General features: G+C 50.1%; 1 protein-coding gene across 1 annotated transcript; it reads right to left on the minus strand.

Annotated features, from left to right (window-relative positions):
* Nucleotides 1-1492: 1492 nt before the first annotated feature.
* On the minus strand, nucleotides 1493-11879 carry LOC129338518 (uridine-cytidine kinase-like 1). The gene is made up of 15 exons (XM_054992822.1): nucleotides 11824-11879; nucleotides 11073-11272; nucleotides 10163-10269; nucleotides 9846-10016; nucleotides 8707-8778; nucleotides 8273-8462; nucleotides 6946-7007; nucleotides 6425-6441; nucleotides 4730-4828; nucleotides 4425-4518; nucleotides 4181-4243; nucleotides 3474-3596; nucleotides 3273-3380; nucleotides 2664-2820; nucleotides 1493-2298 (listed from the first exon to the last, which is right to left on the minus strand). Exons 1-15 carry the CDS (start codon nucleotides 11868-11870, stop codon nucleotides 2225-2227), a joined length of 1584 nt encoding a protein of 527 aa, XP_054848797.1. The 5' UTR covers nucleotides 11871-11879; the 3' UTR covers nucleotides 1493-2224.
* Between the last annotated feature and the right edge of the window lie 5044 nt (nucleotides 11880-16923).

Genomic DNA, 16923 nt, shown 5'->3' on the forward strand with positions numbered 1-16923 from the left:
TTACAATGAATTTATTTAAACTGCTTCCCTTTGGCAAGAGGAAGCAGCCCTATAGAGGCTTGCTTCTTAACACAAGCAAGATGTGAGTCCAGAAGCACCTTAAAGACCAACAAGATTTTTCCCGGTATAAGCTTTAGAGAGTCAAACTTTCTTTATTAAACACAAGTAGTAATGGGGATCCCTGAACCCTCATATCCCAAGTCAGAAGGTGGAAGGGACAAGAATCTATATCCCCCGGGGGCTAGATAAGGACATCGGATTCTTATCTCACCACAGATGCTAGTTTGCTGCATTTTCTCCCCTACACTAATCAAGCTGTACCTTTACATCCTGACTACGTGCAGTGCAACATCTCTCCCACCTTCTGACTGGGATATAAGGACTCTCAAAAGCTTATACCCTGGAAAATCAAGTTGGGTCTTTAAGGTGCTACTGGACTCGAATCTTGCTCTTCTACTACAGACCAACATAGCCACCGACCTACAACACGAACAGATTCTCTTCACAAAAGAAAAAGCTTCCTGTAACAATCAAAAGCAATTTGGTTAGGGGGAACACACTGAGAAACATTTCAGGTGTTCAGAAATACTCTCATTTTTCAAAAGGCAACTCAGAGTCCTTCCAAGGCATTATTGGAAATGTGAAAGAAAAACACTGCCAACCCCTCAAAAACAAGTGCTTGGGGACTACTAACAAAGGGATTGAAAAAAAGAGGGGGTAGATTAGCCCCATCCACAGGGTAATAGGAAATTCCAGGTTGCTTCCTCCTTTTGGTAGGGGGGGCCAGAAGACCATCCTTTGCACGCTTTAGATTGCTAGTATTAAGAAAGGAGAATCTCACCTCAGTTCCCATTCTGAAGGGCATCATCCTCCCATTGAACTGCAACTAGTTAGTCTCAGCCTTGGCTCTCATCAAGGGATTGGACTGCCTGTCCAGCACCCACCCACCCCTAATGACAAACTGCTATGTAGTACCCTATATTTTAGGAAGCCTTTCCTTTCTCCCTTCAAGTAATTCTCCATTCTTCCCTAAAAAGGGCCATTAACACATTGATCAGTATATTTTGAAAGAATGACATTCTTCATAATTGTAGACCAATCTAGCAAGCTAAGATATGAATGAGATTTACAATGAGCCCTTTAGAATTATTTATGGAATTTAGATCTCTTTTTTTTATTATTAATGGAAGCTAAAAGCAATCTATAAATGTTTTATCAAGTTAAAGTTAAAAAACAGAAGACAAATGAGAAAACTGCTCCTCCTCACTATACAGTGCTCCTAGAGTTCAAGAGTGGGGTGACAGTGATGCCAAAAGTCCTCTCTCAACATGGTTCTGCTATTGGCAGTGTAGGAACTGTCGTATGCCCCAGGCATAAAGTATGCACACGAACATACACACGTATCTTCACAGCTACTGAAGGCTAACCAGAGCTTCATGCACAACCTGCCAAGAGCCCCCCCCTTCGGCCCCTGGAAAGTAACAAGCACAGGTCTGTGTAGATCTTTTATTATCACGTACAAAAGCAAGGAAGGCAGCCGAGTACAGTACTGACAATACAGAGCAGGTGATGGTGGGCAGTACAGCCCCTCATTCCCATTCACCCATCTGCAAAGAGGACAAAGGAGAGTGCAGGTGACCAGAGCCTGTTCCAGGCCAACAGCCACTTCCAGGAAGGTAATCCCAGGTCTGAGCAAAAGAGGAGCAGTGACTCCCCCCAAGGATGGATCCCTTATTGCCATGTTTGTGGTCCTGAATGCCTGTGCAACCATAAACAATGGAGAGGCTGCCAGGAAAGGAAGATTGTGAATGAGGCAAGAGTCAGAGAAGCTCCCAGACCAGAAGGTCAGGGTCATGCTGCAGACGGCTGCTTGCATCAGGCCCTGCTCAATCTGCAAGAGAGCCAAAGAGGGCGTAAATGGGGCAGTAGGACAATTGTTGGGGCTCCTGTGGGATGGTCCCCTCAAGAAGGGGCCCTGAGCTAGCACTTCGGGCCTCAGTAAAGCCAGTCAGCACTGGGAGGGGCAGCAGCTGGAGTGCCAGAAAGGAAACAAAGTACCCCCATAAATACCAATAAATATCAAGAGGGAGGTAGCAGCAGTGACACTTCCCCATCTGATGCACCAGAGAAGGGGGCACACACAGAACTGTGGCCTCTCCTTAGAGCTGCAGTGGTCCTTGCAGCAGTGCACCCCAGCAAAGAGATGCTGCTCCGCCGAACCAGCTCAGCAGTCCACGCCGTCACTCTCGTACCAACCTGTGGTACTATCAGTGCCGAAGTATCGGTCTCCAAAGTTGCCTGACAGGAGAAAAAAGCACATTTCTTACCGATGTAGCAGAGGAAACAGGAAGTTCCACCCTTGCCCATGAGAACTCTAGACATTAAACCAGCTTCTCAAACAGTGGTGAACCTTTCCTTTCCCCCTGAAAGGTGTATTCCATTTCCCCCAGTCCCTTGCTCTAAAAGCTGCTACTGACCCACATAGTGTCAACCTCCTCTCCCCTTCAAAAAGAGAGAGCAGAGCTTGAGAAACTGCTTCTTCTAGGCCAGCTCCTAATCTGTAAGGCTCCTGCTTGGCAGGAAGCCATGCTGCAGCCGAGACCGAACAAACGAGATACAGCTTCAGAGGACCAGCACCCTGGGCTGGACCAGTTCCCACTTACCAATTCCTGGGATGATGTGGAACTCCTCATTGACTCTCTTGTCCACAGCGGTGGTAATGATACGTACACGGGGGAAAGCATAAGCCACCGAATGGACCCCCATCTCAGCCATCAGCAGCGAAAGGAGGAAGATCTTGTCCTCCTGCACATCATGATCCTGCAGCATATTTATTTACAATATTTTATATACCCCAGCCTGTCTCCTGACAGTCAGGATCCAAGCTGGGGGACAGCAATGCAATACAAGAATAATCATCTAATAATTAACACAGATCAATAATTACTAGTAATCTAAAAAAAAAAAAGCCAGGCAACATATCTAAACTGTGAGCTCTCCTGCACACTCTGTCCAGATTACGGAAAGCAAGCCATGCATCTCCCCAAACGAATTCCTAAACACGCGCCCTGAAGGTTCCAGGCCTTATTTTGCACTAGGCACAGATGGGAGACCCACAGCACCAGCCCATGGGGTAAGTAGTGATGAAGTCCTTGTGTCCAAACCCTCAACCTACAAGACACATGTGCCTCTTTGTGTCTCCAGACACAGCTGCAATTCTGACACCCATGCTCCTCCATGGGGCATTACATGTTGTGGGAACCTTCACTTACAAGCAGCACTCGCACAGCCATCATGGCAGCAGCCCCTGTGGACACAGTGCTGTCCATCAAGATGACATAATCTTCGCTGATCTCCTTAGGCAGCCGAAGGTAGTGTAACTGGTAAAAGGACAAGGGATGGTGTCAGCCAGTCGGGCCCTCCCCACTTTCCCTCCTCCAATATGGTCTTCCCCTGCCCATCCCACTCTCCACCTCAGGTTCCCCTGTGTCATGGTTGGTCTGGATGAGGATCTTGCCCAAGCGGATGTCTTTGCAGACAGCGGTGAGGGCCTGCTCCATGGTCTCACCCGCACGCAGGATGGAGACACCGGTGATCTGGAGGAGAGAAAGCAGCAGCCATAGAGACTAGACTGGCTAACTCATCTCAGTTCTTGCCCTCCCATCCCTCATCAACACCTCATTCTCATCATCTATTTCACAGATGGCCATTTAACAGAAAAGTTAACCAAGCTGGGTACAGCTAGTTAAAATCAACTAACCACTTCAACATGGAAACCCAATAAAACTAATTCAACAAACACTGAATTTTCAAACTGAGATGGAGCATCGTACAGCAGTTAAAATGTCAACCTAGGATCAGGGGAACCTAGATTTGAATCCCCACTCTGTCATCCAAGCTTGCTGGGTAAACTTGGGCCAGTCCCTCTCTCAGCCTAACCAACTTCACAGGGTTGTTGTGAGGATAAAACAGGAGGAGAAGAGAACAATGCTGCAAACTGCTCTGGTTCTCCATCGGGGAGGAAAGGGCATGTCCAGTCGTATGACTCAGCCCAAGACAGCTTCATGTGTTCCTAGGTTCTCCCACCCTCCTTAAAAATGCAAGTTCTCTTTCTGGTTCTGTAAACCTTGGCATCCTAGCTCTACAGACCTGGAGAAGAGGGGAGAGAAGAGTGGCTCACCCGCTGCCTGTGGAACCGCTTCCCTTCATAGATTGTCCCCTGCGGCGTCTCCACAGTCACTGGCTGCAAAAACCAAGACAGACATCAGTAGCCTTGGGGAAAGAGAAAGGAGGTGGAGGAAGTGCTGTCACCAACACAAGGCCAGTGGTCTAGGCACAGCATTAGGACCACAAAGAATAATTACCAGGCCTCCAGCAAACCAGGTGTGAACAAAGGAAGAAAGATGAGCAGGGAGGATGCATACCTTGAGTGGCAGGAATGAGAGGGCATGCTCTATCAGCAAACGCATAAGACGCTTGGAGTAGAAGATGAACTCATCCCTGGTGGTATCCTTGTTCCTATGGGGATAAGGAGAAAATGTGGGCTATTCCTAAGGCTATTCTTGTTCCTACGCCTTATAAGAATGAGATGAAGCAGGCCAAGCCACACTGATTCTGCCTTAACCTGACTCAGAATTGGAAGAGGGACAAGGGGACTTCACCAGCCGCTATTCTAGATTCTTGCAGCCACAAAGGAAAGGAAGGACCAGTGCTGCAGCATACTCAGTACCTGATGATGGTGTGCATCCCACGGACTTGCGGCGTGCTCTCCAGTACGCTCAGCGTCTTTGGCAATGGCTGACCCTGGTGGGCTGAGGCCAAGGCAGCTCTGTGCAGGAGGAGATCAGTACATGGTCACAAGGAACAGGAAGTGTTCTGTACACAGGACTCCCATCACCCTCTTCTGAGGTATCAAAGGAGTGCCTGCACACTGCGTGAATGTTTGCGCCTCAATGAGCCTACTCTGCCACCCCGTCTACGAAGCTCCTGGACACTCCCAAAACGGATGGCCCAAATTCCTTCTCCCCACAAAGGAGCACCGGCACAGATGTTCATGGTTATGAAAAGAGAACCACCTCCTTTTAGGACAGCAGCCCAGGCGGGGGGAACAGGAGGGATATTTGCCTTGCTGCTGTATTGCACCAGAAGGTGGAGGTGGCCTCTTGTGCCATGCTAACCTAGGCACAAGCAAGTGAGCCATCATCCATACTCGTATCAGACAGGTTTTTAAATGTCATTTTTCCCTTACCCACCCCAAACATCAATGCCTGGAAACAGCAGGAAGAGATCTGCTTGCTCCCCCCACCCCCACAGCAAGCACAACACACAGGGAGGGAGCGGGGCAGCAGGGAACAGCCAAAGGAGACCAAGGGTCCTCACATATGCCAGCGTAGCTTCCTCTGGTGAAGACGCCAAGGCCCAGCAGGGACAGAAGAGAGACAGACAGATAGACAGAGGGCATTAGGAGGGGGCAAAATGGCAGCAGCTTCCTGCCACATACATGGATGGGAAGGGGGAGTAGAAGAAGGAAATTGCCCCACAATACCAAAGTAGGGGGGAGCAGCTGGGACCCCAAAGACTTGCTGCAGAAAGAGTAACAGTTCTTCTGTCTCCGTCCCACCCACCTTTGGGCAAGGCAGGACAAATACTGCTACGCACATGCACAAACCCATCAGAAACCCCCTCCACTGGAAGCCAAGAGGACTGGAGATGTATGGAAAGGGAAAGATGGTCAGGAAGCTACTGCCAAGTCCAAAGAAGTCTATCAATCACAGCCCCAAGCAGCAGGAACGAACAGGACAGCACACCATGGCCTCCCTGGCTCCTCTAAGGAAATCTTGGAATGGCCAGGCAGCACATCCCAGTCCTCCAAAGCAGTAGCTGTGCTGGCTTTTGGAAAGAGAGGCAGAGCTGCTCAGTCACCAAGCAGAGCACATGTCACAAGCAGGGTTGCCAACTGCAATTTGGGAAATTCATGGAAATTTGTGGACAGTGCATGGGGGAGGAAGGGAGCTCAGTGAAGATGTGATACAAGAGAGTAGGCCCTCCAAAACTGTCAAATAGGGAAAGTGATCTCTGTAGTCTGGAAATCAGTTGTAATTCTGAAAGAACTCTAGGCCTCACCTGGAGGTTGGCAACCCTAGCCACAAAGCAGGCCAGGAAGCAGTCAGCATTTTGTGTGTATGTTTCTCTTTGGAAAAATCCAGAGGGCAAGGGCTCCCTACATTTCCTTCACCACTTCCAGATCCTTCTCCACCCTTGTCTCTTTAACATGCCAGGAGACCTCCAGCTACTATCCAGCTGCTCTCCCACTGGCTGGCTTGCTGTGCGGCAGGGAAAGGCATCGGGATGGGGGAGGGGGACAAGGCAGGATGTAGGGAAGAGGAGGGAGTCTAGTTTTGCTCCTTCAGGGCCGCTATCATACCTGACCGTGATTTCACGCTGGGCATCGGCAGTAGGAGCCCACATCGGAAGGCAGCAAAGTCATTACAATGCAAGGGCAGGAGGGAGTGGGGAGAGAAACACAGAACAGCCAGTCACTGCACACAGCAAGCTCCGCCCCACGGTCTGGCTGGGGACACTAGTCCTGCTGGCACCCCCACCCCCACTCACCCTTCACTGCTCATTAATTCAGGGATGGCTACAGTGTGATGGGGCTGAGGGCAGACTGGGAAGAGCTTCATTCGCATGAGCTTGGCATCAGTCCTGCAGGGCCCTCACAGTTTGTTGAACAGGAGTTTGGGGCAATACTAAGAAAAGTGGAAATGGGAGGGAATAGATCCTGGACTGGGATCTCAAACAAAGGGTGGATGACATGGAAAGGTTTGGCATAGAGAGTGACAGTGCTGGGCTACAGACCACCCTGCAGCAGTGAAGGTGAGGGAAAGTGGCTCTGTCCCTTCCAACCCACCCCCACCCCCGAATCCCCTCCTCCAGCCTCCTCACCTTCTCCAGCTGGCTGTGCACATGCTGAACAATCAAATCCAGAGCAACAAAGTTCTCCCCACCTGAAGAAGCAGCAGCAAAAGAAGGGGTGTAACTCATTTTCATGGGTGGGATTAAGGAATTTGGTGCTCCTCATCCGGGAACACCGAACTGCAAACGGGAGAGCCACTGTGATGTAATATAGGACTGGGATCTGGGGAAAGCCTGTTTCAAATCCCTGTTCTGCCACAGAAGCTCAGTAGGTTAGCCTTGGACCAGTCGTTTTCTCACAGCCTAACTTACCTCACAGGGTGGCGGTTGTGATGAGAGAAAGGAGGAGGGGAGAGCAATGCTGTAAATCAATTTGGGTCCTCATTGGGGACAAAAGCAAGGTATAAATATCTAAATAAATAAAAGCAAAGTTGGAGGCTTCTGAGACCTTGAGGCAGCCAAACGTGGGCTCTTTCCTCAGAGAAAACAATGCTGAGGATGTTTAGCATCATACTTATGATAACATTATTTGACAGTGCTATAGAAAGTTCGGAGCACTTTGTTCAATGTCTTTTCTCAGCCTGTTCTACTACCTACCTTATACGATAAGGCCAGTATATTTCCCACTGCAAATAGGAGTGTTTGGCAGGGTTTAAGCAAAAAGAATAAAGGTTTCTCTAAGTCAGCCATGGAGTATGCAGAGAAAGTAAAGCTTGAACTAGCACCAACGCTGCTCATTCTCAGCCCTTAAGCTACATCAGCACAGTTTAAATGAATTTTGCCCCCCAATTCACCGATGTGCAGAATACTTAAATACGGTTTTAGCATTTATCAAATATTACACACTGGTATTTTACTTCAATAAAGCAAAGTCCAACAGGTTCCTTGGAGAAGCGGCATTAGAAATGCCTTAAGAGAAAAAATAATTAATGACATTCAAGGGTATTGATACCTTTTGAATATTCTCTCGCTACCCAAGCATTAAAAAGTACAGGGTCCCCCTGTCCAACGCAGTCACAAACTTTGAAATTTTGAGAAATTCCAATTTAGCTTTAACTCAAACACAGAGTTAACCACAAGGAAAAGTCTCTTACAAAAACAAAACCACAGGTACCAGTAGAAGAAACAGCTGAGCGTAGAAATGCGGGAACAAGCTTCCTGGTCAGATCTGCAAGTGAAGCAAGCAAACGCCCCACCCAGCAGGAGCGGAAGCCAACATATACCCCCTTCTGTCCTAAGCAGTTCCCAGATTCTTCCCCAATGGCATTTCATGCCACCATGAGAGGCTGTCTTGCACACACCAAGACTCCCCCACCAAAAAAAAAAAATCACACCCCAAGCAAGCTCCCTTCCTCACCCCGGGGTACAACTATGTCCGCTGCCTGCACAGTGGGTTCAATGTACTGCTCGAAGGCCGGTTTCACAAACTTGCTGTATTGCTTGATGACGCCCACCACATCCCGCCCACGTTCCATGATGTCCCGCTTCAGCCGCCGCACCAGCCGGATGTCTGAGTCTGTGTCCACAAACACCTTCATGTCCAGGAGCTGGAGGAGCCATGGGTTAAGATGAGAACTGGCTGAGAAGCTGGAGTGGAGACCTCTCCCCATTTATCAGTTCAAGAACAGGCAGCTGCAAGACCAGCCACCTGTGTGTCACTCCCACAAATGATTAGCATGACAGGGGGGGTCTGTTTCACAGCTATGCTTCTAAACCCACTGTCACAACACGGCTCCATAACAGGCTGTGCCCCTAGCCTTCATGTTTCTACACTTTAGTCCAAGACTGTACCTGCAAAAGCTCCTTATTGGCAAAAGACAGAATCCCTTCAAACACAATCACATTGGCTCCATAGATAGTTTTCTGCAAAGAAAGCAAAAAGGAAATGTCAAGGCTCAGCAGAGCAGGGGGGATCCCTCAGTCTCCCCAAGAGAGAACAGTCCAAATGGACCCTATTCTTCAGCTTTAGGGCAGCATCTCATCTACAACACTGCCCTGCCTCTCAAACACACAGTCAATCCCCTCACACCACATCATCAGGGTTTAAAGGTTCAACAAAGAAGCCAGTGTGAGGAACCTCATTTGGGAATGCAGACATCCTCACCCACATGGAGTTCCTCAAAGCACTCGTGAGGCAAGGCACTCTTAGATAGCAGAATATTTAAAGCCTGAGCTTTTGTTTTAGCAAAGAAAGCAGCCCCCCCCCCCGCCCCGCCCTTTGCTGGTACAGAGAAAGTTCTTTTTAAAGCGTACGCAGCCCCTGCTAACCATTCTGAATTAGGAAGTGATCTCAGTTAGATTTCTTCACTCAGCACCAGTCAGTCCCAACCTCAGACTCACTGCATCCATGCTACTTTTTTAAAAAAAAAACCTGCAGTACTATCAGTGGGACTGGCATGGTATAATTTTCATTGAGTGCTTTTAATATAATACTTTCCAGCTTCCTGTGGGACCACTTAAAATAAGTTTCTGCATATTAGTAAAAGCTAGATTCAAAAGTATACACCCTCTAAGAATCCACTCCCTTTCCTTCAAGTGTTCTCCACTAACACTTCTAGGCCTTTTAACTTAGGCAAGTATTTTACAGCCAGGGCCAAGCAGGGTTGTAACAACAAAGCCTTTTTAAATACAGATATTTAAGTGTTTCTTCTGCTAATGGTACTTCAGTGTTGATTTCTCCTTGAATCTAGATAAAGCAGGATCACCTAAACTCTTCTTCTTCCTAATTTTCTGTAAGCTCAAGCATCCTTTTCCCACAAACTATTTAGCCATATTAATACTCAAATGAGAAACTCCTACAAATTACACATTGAACACCAGGTCTAGTCATGACCCATGGACTTGGTTTTGGTGGCCACATCAATTCACACAGGAAGGCACATAAGAGAGAGAGAGAGAGATCCCTCTTCCCAACCCCATCCACCACATACCCACTCCTTGCGCCTGCTGTGTGTGGTGAAGTCATAGACAGGAACTTTAACACTCTTTCCCTCTTTGAGTTTCCTTAAGACACTAATCAGCAAGTCAAAATCAAAGGCGTCAGGGTGGTCAAAATTGTACTCGTTACAGGCAGCCTGCTGCTGTTGTTCCTTGTTCAGCACCTGGGAGAGCACCACAGGCAAGATGGTTAGAAAAGCAGTTCTCTCAGACTTAGAAATCAGGGATTATTTTAGCTTGGCCTTGTCTCCTCAGCCCAGCTCTAGAGGCAAGAAGGCTTTGCCCAAAGGATGTATCCAAAGCCACCCACCTTGTAAAAGCTGTCCATAGAGAGCAGCACCACCCAAGGCACATCTAGCGCTTCGATGATTTTGTTGGCCACTGTGGTCTTGCCTGATGCACTTCCACCACACAAGCCTAAAAACAAAGCAGAGGCCATCATAATATGGCTTATATATCTGAATCCTTCAGTTAACGGAGAACAATGAGGAGTGAGCCATCTGAAGGGATTAAACTGGAAGGATTAGAGTCTTGGGAACTACCACCAGAGAAAAATCAGGCCAGATCAAGACAGAGTCCACCTGGTTGATGTAGTGACCCACAGCCAGAGAACAAGGCAAAGGGGCAACAAAGGGAAAAGAACAGGCAAGGAATGGGTTGGTGATTCACTCCAAGAGCTCCATACCTTGCAGACAGATACATAAAGCAAAAACCAATGGTGATGATGACAAAAGGCAGGGAGATGCCTTTAGTCTCTCTCTCTCTGACCCATCCTTTGTCCTCTCCCACAGGTTCTTTATTCTGTGACACCCACACCCCAACTACCCAGAGCCTCATAGTCTTTTCCCTTCTCTCATCTATGGAACAACTCCTAGCAAACAAGCTCCGTCAATGCTGCAATAAGTAGTGAATGTGGATGCTGCCTCCACAGCAGACAGTGTCAAAATTCCAGCAGATGCTTTAGAATCGGCCTGCCAAAGGTCTAGTCAACATCCTGTATTTTAGCTTCTCTATTATGAAGACGGAACTACAGCCTCCAGTAGAGGAAAAAAGAATAGGAATTCTATGGTCCATTACATAAGTCCAGAGAGAAACACCGAGAGAAAGGCACAAAGAGAAAGAGATCTAGCTAGCTGTGCAAGGACCAGCCAATTGTGGCAGAGTCCCCAGTCAGCCAGGAAAGCTAGGGAGAGACCAGAGCAGCCTTTAAGGTTCCTTACCAATCACAAAGGCTTCCTTGAAAGGTGTGCCTGTCTCATTGTACCAGGGGGGCCGCCCTGCAGTATAGATGGTGCGCTTGCTGGTCCTGAGCAGAGGTGGTTCAGTCTTTGACTGGCTTGTGGTCCTTTTTCGTGGGGAAAGCGAGGGAGTGAGAGGCAAGCGGGAGAGGAGAGTATCCAGCGAGTCCTCCCTCATCCCACTGTGTACATGAAAGAGAGGGAGAAAACACATTAGAGATAACATAGTCCAGCTAGGGATTCCAACTTGCAGGTGCTAGCTGGAGATTTCCCAGAAATACACCTGATCTCCAGGTAACATATATCAGATCTCCTGGAGAAAACGGCTGCCTTGGAAGGTGGACTCTTATGACATTATACCCCGCTGAGGTCATTCCTCTCCCCAAACCTCGCCCTCTCCAGGCTCTACCCCCCCCCCAAATATCCAGGAATTTCTCAATCTGGAGCCGGCATCCCCACCCCTCTAGTTCTCCTCTTTACACAGGAGTCGGCTCGGCTCCCTCCTCCCTTCGCAGAGGCTGTGGAACTCGCGCCTGTGTAATGAGGCAACCAAGTCCGAGGTGCTTCTGGCCATAAGCAGAGTGATTTTTCCTCACCGCCACCCAGGTCAGGGATGCAGCAAACTATACACAAACAACCCGGAGGGACTCGAGCCCCGGCGCCTTCAGGGAATTGTGCCCCCTACGAAAGTACCGCGCCCTCCTCGCCCAACCGCCCCCTCCCCGGACCTGACCTGCCACGCCGCGCCTCCTCAGCAGCACCGCCTGGAGCCGCCATCATGGCCGCACTCCCGCCACTCCTCCACCTGCAACCGCACGGCCTGCCGGGAAAGAGGAGATGCGCACGCAATCAGAGTACTCGGACAGGCCTCCACGATTCAAAGGAGAAACTACAGCTCCCGGCTGGCATTGCGGCAATCGGACTGCCCTGCTCTCGCTCGCTCGAATTGCGCTTTGGCGACTGATGTCTCCGGCATCTTATTCCCACACCGCATTCCCAATTTGAGGGGTTGCAATAACAACAATTGCGGTTGTATACCGCTCTTCTAGACAGATTAGTGCCCCACTCAAAGCGGTGAACAAAGTCAGCGTTATTGTTGTGCCCACGATATAGCCGGGGAACTGGGGCTGAGAAGAGTGGCTTACCGAGCTCATGGTAGAAATGGGATTTGAAGCCGCAGAGTGCTTCAATATGCAATAAAAACATCTCTGCAGGCCAGGAGGAGTCGCCTCCTCAGTTCACAAAAACAGGAGTTCAGTGCACAGTAAAGACCAGCAAAACATATTCCACCGTGCGTTTTCTTGGGTTCGAGCTCATTTACCTTCCTGCTCAGGGCACCTCTCTCTGCTTGGATGGAGACTTGACCCAGCAAAAGAGGCAGACCCCCTCCCGCCGAGGAGGAGACCGCCAGTCCCGCTGCCTGGGAGCCGAGCGAGGCTTTCTCGGGCAAGCCTCGCCAAGTCTTTCACTCGCTGACTTGGGCTGGGAATCCCTTCCCGCTGCAGGAGGCAGGAATCGTCTCAGCCGCAGCCAGCCTCGAGTCTTCAACCCCTCCAGCAACTTCACGGGGACTGGGGCCCATAATCGATCTCTCGGAGCCTCCAGTTCTCCCCTGACTGTTCTTTTTTGAGTGCCCCCTCTCCTACCTTCCCTCTTCACTGTTCAGGGGTTCGAGTTCCGCCCGGCTTTGACGCCGGGAAAGCCGCCCCGCGGCCCCAGCAGTGCCACTCCTAGACCAGCCTAGCCTTGGTCCTCTCGCTGCTTTTGTCCTCAGTGCAGACGTCTGGACGGCGCCTAAGCAACGTGGGTCGCCAAAGAGGAGGAGTGGCTGGTCTTAGGTTTCCCCTGACCTCAGGCACAGAAGGGAGGGGGAAGTGGCGGAATAGTCGAGGGTTAATGAGAATCTCCCCTCATTTCCGCGGCGGACGCCGAGAAACAGCAGAGTAGGAAACAGGCTCGGCGGGCACGCAATGGTCATCTGATTTCACCTGTTGCTGGGGCAGCTAAAGGCGATGGCGGATGTGCCTTGTCGGCCGGAAAGTGTCCTCGATAGATCCAGCGGGCAGCCTGCCCAGCGACTAGGGCAATGACTAGAGAGGAAAATTGGGAGGGGGCGGGCAGCAGGGAGACCCCTCTGGATTTCTTGCCCTTTCTTTAAGCCCTGCATTGCTTAAAGGGGAGATCCCGCATTGCACCTTTCATCTCTCCCCACCGCAGAATGACAAATGCTCTCTGCCTCCCGCCCCCCCCCCCCAGCCCATCTCCGGGTTTCATCCTGCTTCCTAGACCTACTTCCCCTCTCCCTCGGCCCACCATTTCGAAAGCCTTCCGCCATAGCCTGCTGAAGCCAAGCAAGTCCCCGGACCTGTCCTGACTGAGCCGGCTGTCGAAGAAGCTCGGTTGAAGTCAATGGGCCATACTTCCGATTGCATTAGACGTGGGCTTGTGTCAAGGGGCTTTTCGGCCGAGAGCTGTCCAAGGTCCTGAACCTCTTGGGTTCTGCCTTCTTGCGCTCCGTTCCGCTGTCTGGCTTGGCGGTCGAAAAACCCAAGACAGCTTCCACCTGCCTTTGGGACCTACCGTTGAGACTGGGGATGAGCGGCGTGGGGAGGGCGGGGGGGGGGTTGCTGAATGACTCGACTTTTTGGTGTGGGGCTGAACTGGGACGGGCAACTCTGGATGCTGAGGAAGTAGAGAAACCTTACCCCGCTGGTCAGGGAAGCCTGGAGAGGGGCTTTCCCAGAAAGGTCGCTTTGTCCGAGGCAGAGGCCCCAGGCTGGCGGTCACTGGCTTCTTTAAAGAAGCCCAGCGCGGCTCTTGAGAGGAAGATTTCCCAGTTCGGCCTTGGTGGCAGAATCGAAGGGGCTGGGTTTGCCCATCCGCTTGTAGGACTGAACCAGGCGGCTCGGCGGCCGGGCGTGGCTGGGGCTCCCTGGATGGACTGGAGGGTGGATACTTGCGCTGGCCGCTGTTCACCAGAAGCGCCAGTCGGGGAGGGACTATTGGGCCGAAATGGTGATCACTTATGAAAGAGCAGTGTAGGATATGGCTCCCCTCCGCCTCCCCGCCTGCCCATTGCCCAACGATGGTCCTGTTCCCCCTCCCGGGGCTTCCTAATGCGGGGCATCTTCTCGTTCGGTGCCGAGAAAGATGCCGCTGCCAACCTCCCGGCAGGCCGTTTGCCGGAGGCGCTCGCTGCTTCTCTCCCGAAGGCGCCCAGCGCAAAATGCTTGAAAGCCCACTGGCGAGAGCTCGGGGGCCTCTCGAACTTCGTTCCACACTCCTTCAGATCTTGGGGGGAAAGAAGTAGTGGCGGTAGAGCTGCGATGGTGGGGCGGGGGGAGAGCCCAAGATAAACTGGCCTGGCAAAAGCTGCCCTCAGCACCTCCCCCCAGCTGGGGTGGGGGTCACAGAAAGCAAAGGAGACCTGATCTCGGCCTCCGATTGCCCAGACACTGAGGTCGAGTGTGGGAGCACCAGCGTGGCACAGGAGTCGGAGTGCTGGTCTATGATCTAGGAATCCAGGCTGGAGTCGCCATTCTGCCAGGGAAGCTCATGCGGCGACCTTGGCTCAGTCATTCTCACTCAGCCCAGCCTATCTCACAAAGTTGTTGTTTGGAGGGAAAAAATGCTGGAAGGGAAAGTGTAGAAAGCCGCGCCGGGAAAAGTGAATGAGGTGGCTACGTTTTAAGAAGCCCCTCCCTTTGGAGCTCCCTGCCAAACCGAGTAAGCAGCGGCTTTCACCCCTCACTCAATAGCTAGTGATTGTGTACTGTTAATATCCTGGATTCTTATGGAGCATCAAAAATTTAATTCAATGGAGCAATTTAATTCAATGGGTTCCTCATTAATGTTCTGTTCCTCCTGACCTGATACAGCCTACATACAGTTCACTGTCTCCCTTGTTTCTGCACGATATCGTTTATTATTAAAGGAACGTATTAAACAGGCAAAAGCTTCTGAGCTGTAAAAAACCGTTCTCAATCCACTCGAACATTTCCCACATCCTAACAAGTCATGGAGCACAATCCGAGGCATGTTTACTCAGAGGTAAGCCCCGGTATGTTCAGTGGCGCTTACGTCCAGTGATTGCCCCTTCCACGCTTAAATATGTAGAGAGGAGGGCAAGAGGATTGTGGGGGTGGGTTATCACTGGTTTAGGAGGAGCCCCAGCTGGAAGTTTGGCCGCCCTGCGAGGAAGACTGATAAGGCCATCATTCACTCATTCACGCACTCACTCACGCACTCACTCACGCACTCACGCACTCACTCACTCAACGTTTGTGAGACTTCCTTCTCCTTGCCCTTGGTAATGGGGCATTTTGGCGCTCAATGTTATCCTTTGGTCGTTCTTTGCACTCTTCCACTGCATAGGGAATCTGTTCCAAGAAGCAGCCTTGTCGGTTTGGGCCAGTCTTTCCCTCCTACGACTCTAAAGAAAGCTCTGCTGAACAGCCCTCTCCTTCTGTTTGCTCCTCAGCAACTGATATTCAACAACATGCTGCCTCTGGCTATGGAAGTTCCATTTAATTTTTATTTATTTGTTGTTCGCCTTTCTATCTGAGAGTCAAGGAAGGTGGCAAAATTTAAGAATAATGCAACAGAAACAGTGTAGGCTATACAATAAATAATACAACACGATGGTATTACAAGTTAGAAAACAATGCAATGAAAATCGCACGTCATGGCACGTCATAAGCAAGGCAAAACCTGGATTACAGAATGCAGTCAGAACAAGGTAGTGCATATAATAAACGGTGCCATAAACGTATTAGCCATCAGCTCCAGGAATTTGTCTAATCCTTCTCTGAAGGCACTCACACTCACTAGTAGTAGACACATTTCGTGTCAATCAATCCTTTAATTTGGTTTATACATCGCATGAAGAAATTCTAGTTTTTGCCCCTCCTGCATATTTCATTGGATGCCCCTGAGTCGTAGTAGTTGGGGGGGGGGGGTTCCTATCTTCGTGCCATGCAGTTCTATAACCTTCAAACTAAAATTCCTCAAACCAGTCGGGAGACTTCGCATCCCCTCGCTCATTTGGCTTGCCCTTTTCTACATCCCGCCCGCCCCCTTACATCCTTTTTGGAAGTAAAATTAACCAAGAGTCCAGGAGCACCTAAAAGACTAACAAACTTTATTCCAGCTTTTTATTTTCCTTGAAAGGAGGCGACCAGAAGTGAACCGAGTACACCAAAAACAGCCGCGTTGTCGATTTATACCAGAGCATTCTGATCGCGGCGGTTTTGCTTTCAGCCCCTTTCCTTTGCACAGAACTTGCTTTTTTCCACCGCTGCCGCACACCATCATTCTGTCCACTACAACCCCAAGATCTTTGGGTGTGTATGATTTTCCATATATATGTGGAAAATCAGTATATTTTGCTCCAAAATGCATCACTTTGCCTCTACTCACTTTGACCCTCATATGCTATTTTGCTGCCCAGGTTGGAGAGATCTTTCCCCAGCTTTCCGCAGTCCCTTTGAGATTTTCTCCATCCTTCGGAAATTATTTGGGGCGTTTAATGGGCAGGAAATCCCTTGGAAGGGGAAGGACAGAGAGATGCGCCCCCTCCCATTTCTCGCACAGCCGCCTCCCGCCCATCCTGGTTTCCCTTCTGCGATCAGGCGTTCCTTCCTGCTTTTAGTTAACCGTCAGTGCATGTCTAGGAAAGCGGGACTTACAATCTTGCGCGTTTGCTAATTAATCAACGTGCAGCTCGGGAGTCAAGGCAAACATCTTCGCCTCCTTTCTGCTTCATTCCCCCCCCTCCCCCGCAATACACAACACATTTTCCCGCAATGACACAAACAGCACGGGGGGAACAAAG

The sequence above is a fragment of the Eublepharis macularius genome, chromosome 1 (assembly GCF_028583425.1).
Source record: "Eublepharis macularius isolate TG4126 chromosome 1, MPM_Emac_v1.0, whole genome shotgun sequence".
NCBI classification, from domain to species: Eukaryota; Metazoa; Chordata; class Lepidosauria; order Squamata; family Eublepharidae; genus Eublepharis; species Eublepharis macularius.

What these genes read in the sequence shown, in the direction of transcription:
- LOC129338518 (XM_054992822.1), bottom strand. Translation starts at nt 11,870, where the DNA reads ATGATGGCGGCTCCAGGCGGTGCTGCTGAGGAGGCGCGGCGTGGCAG. An exon ending in CCAATAAGGAGCTTTTGCAG is followed by an intron (nt 8,463 to 8,706) that starts GTACAGTCTTGG and finishes TGGCTCCTCCAG; the next exon opens with CTCCTGGACATGAAGGTGTT. An exon ending in ATGACACAGGGGAACCTGAG is followed by an intron (nt 3,381 to 3,473) that starts GTGGAGAGTGGG and finishes TCCTTTTACCAG; the next exon opens with TTACACTACCTTCGGCTGCC.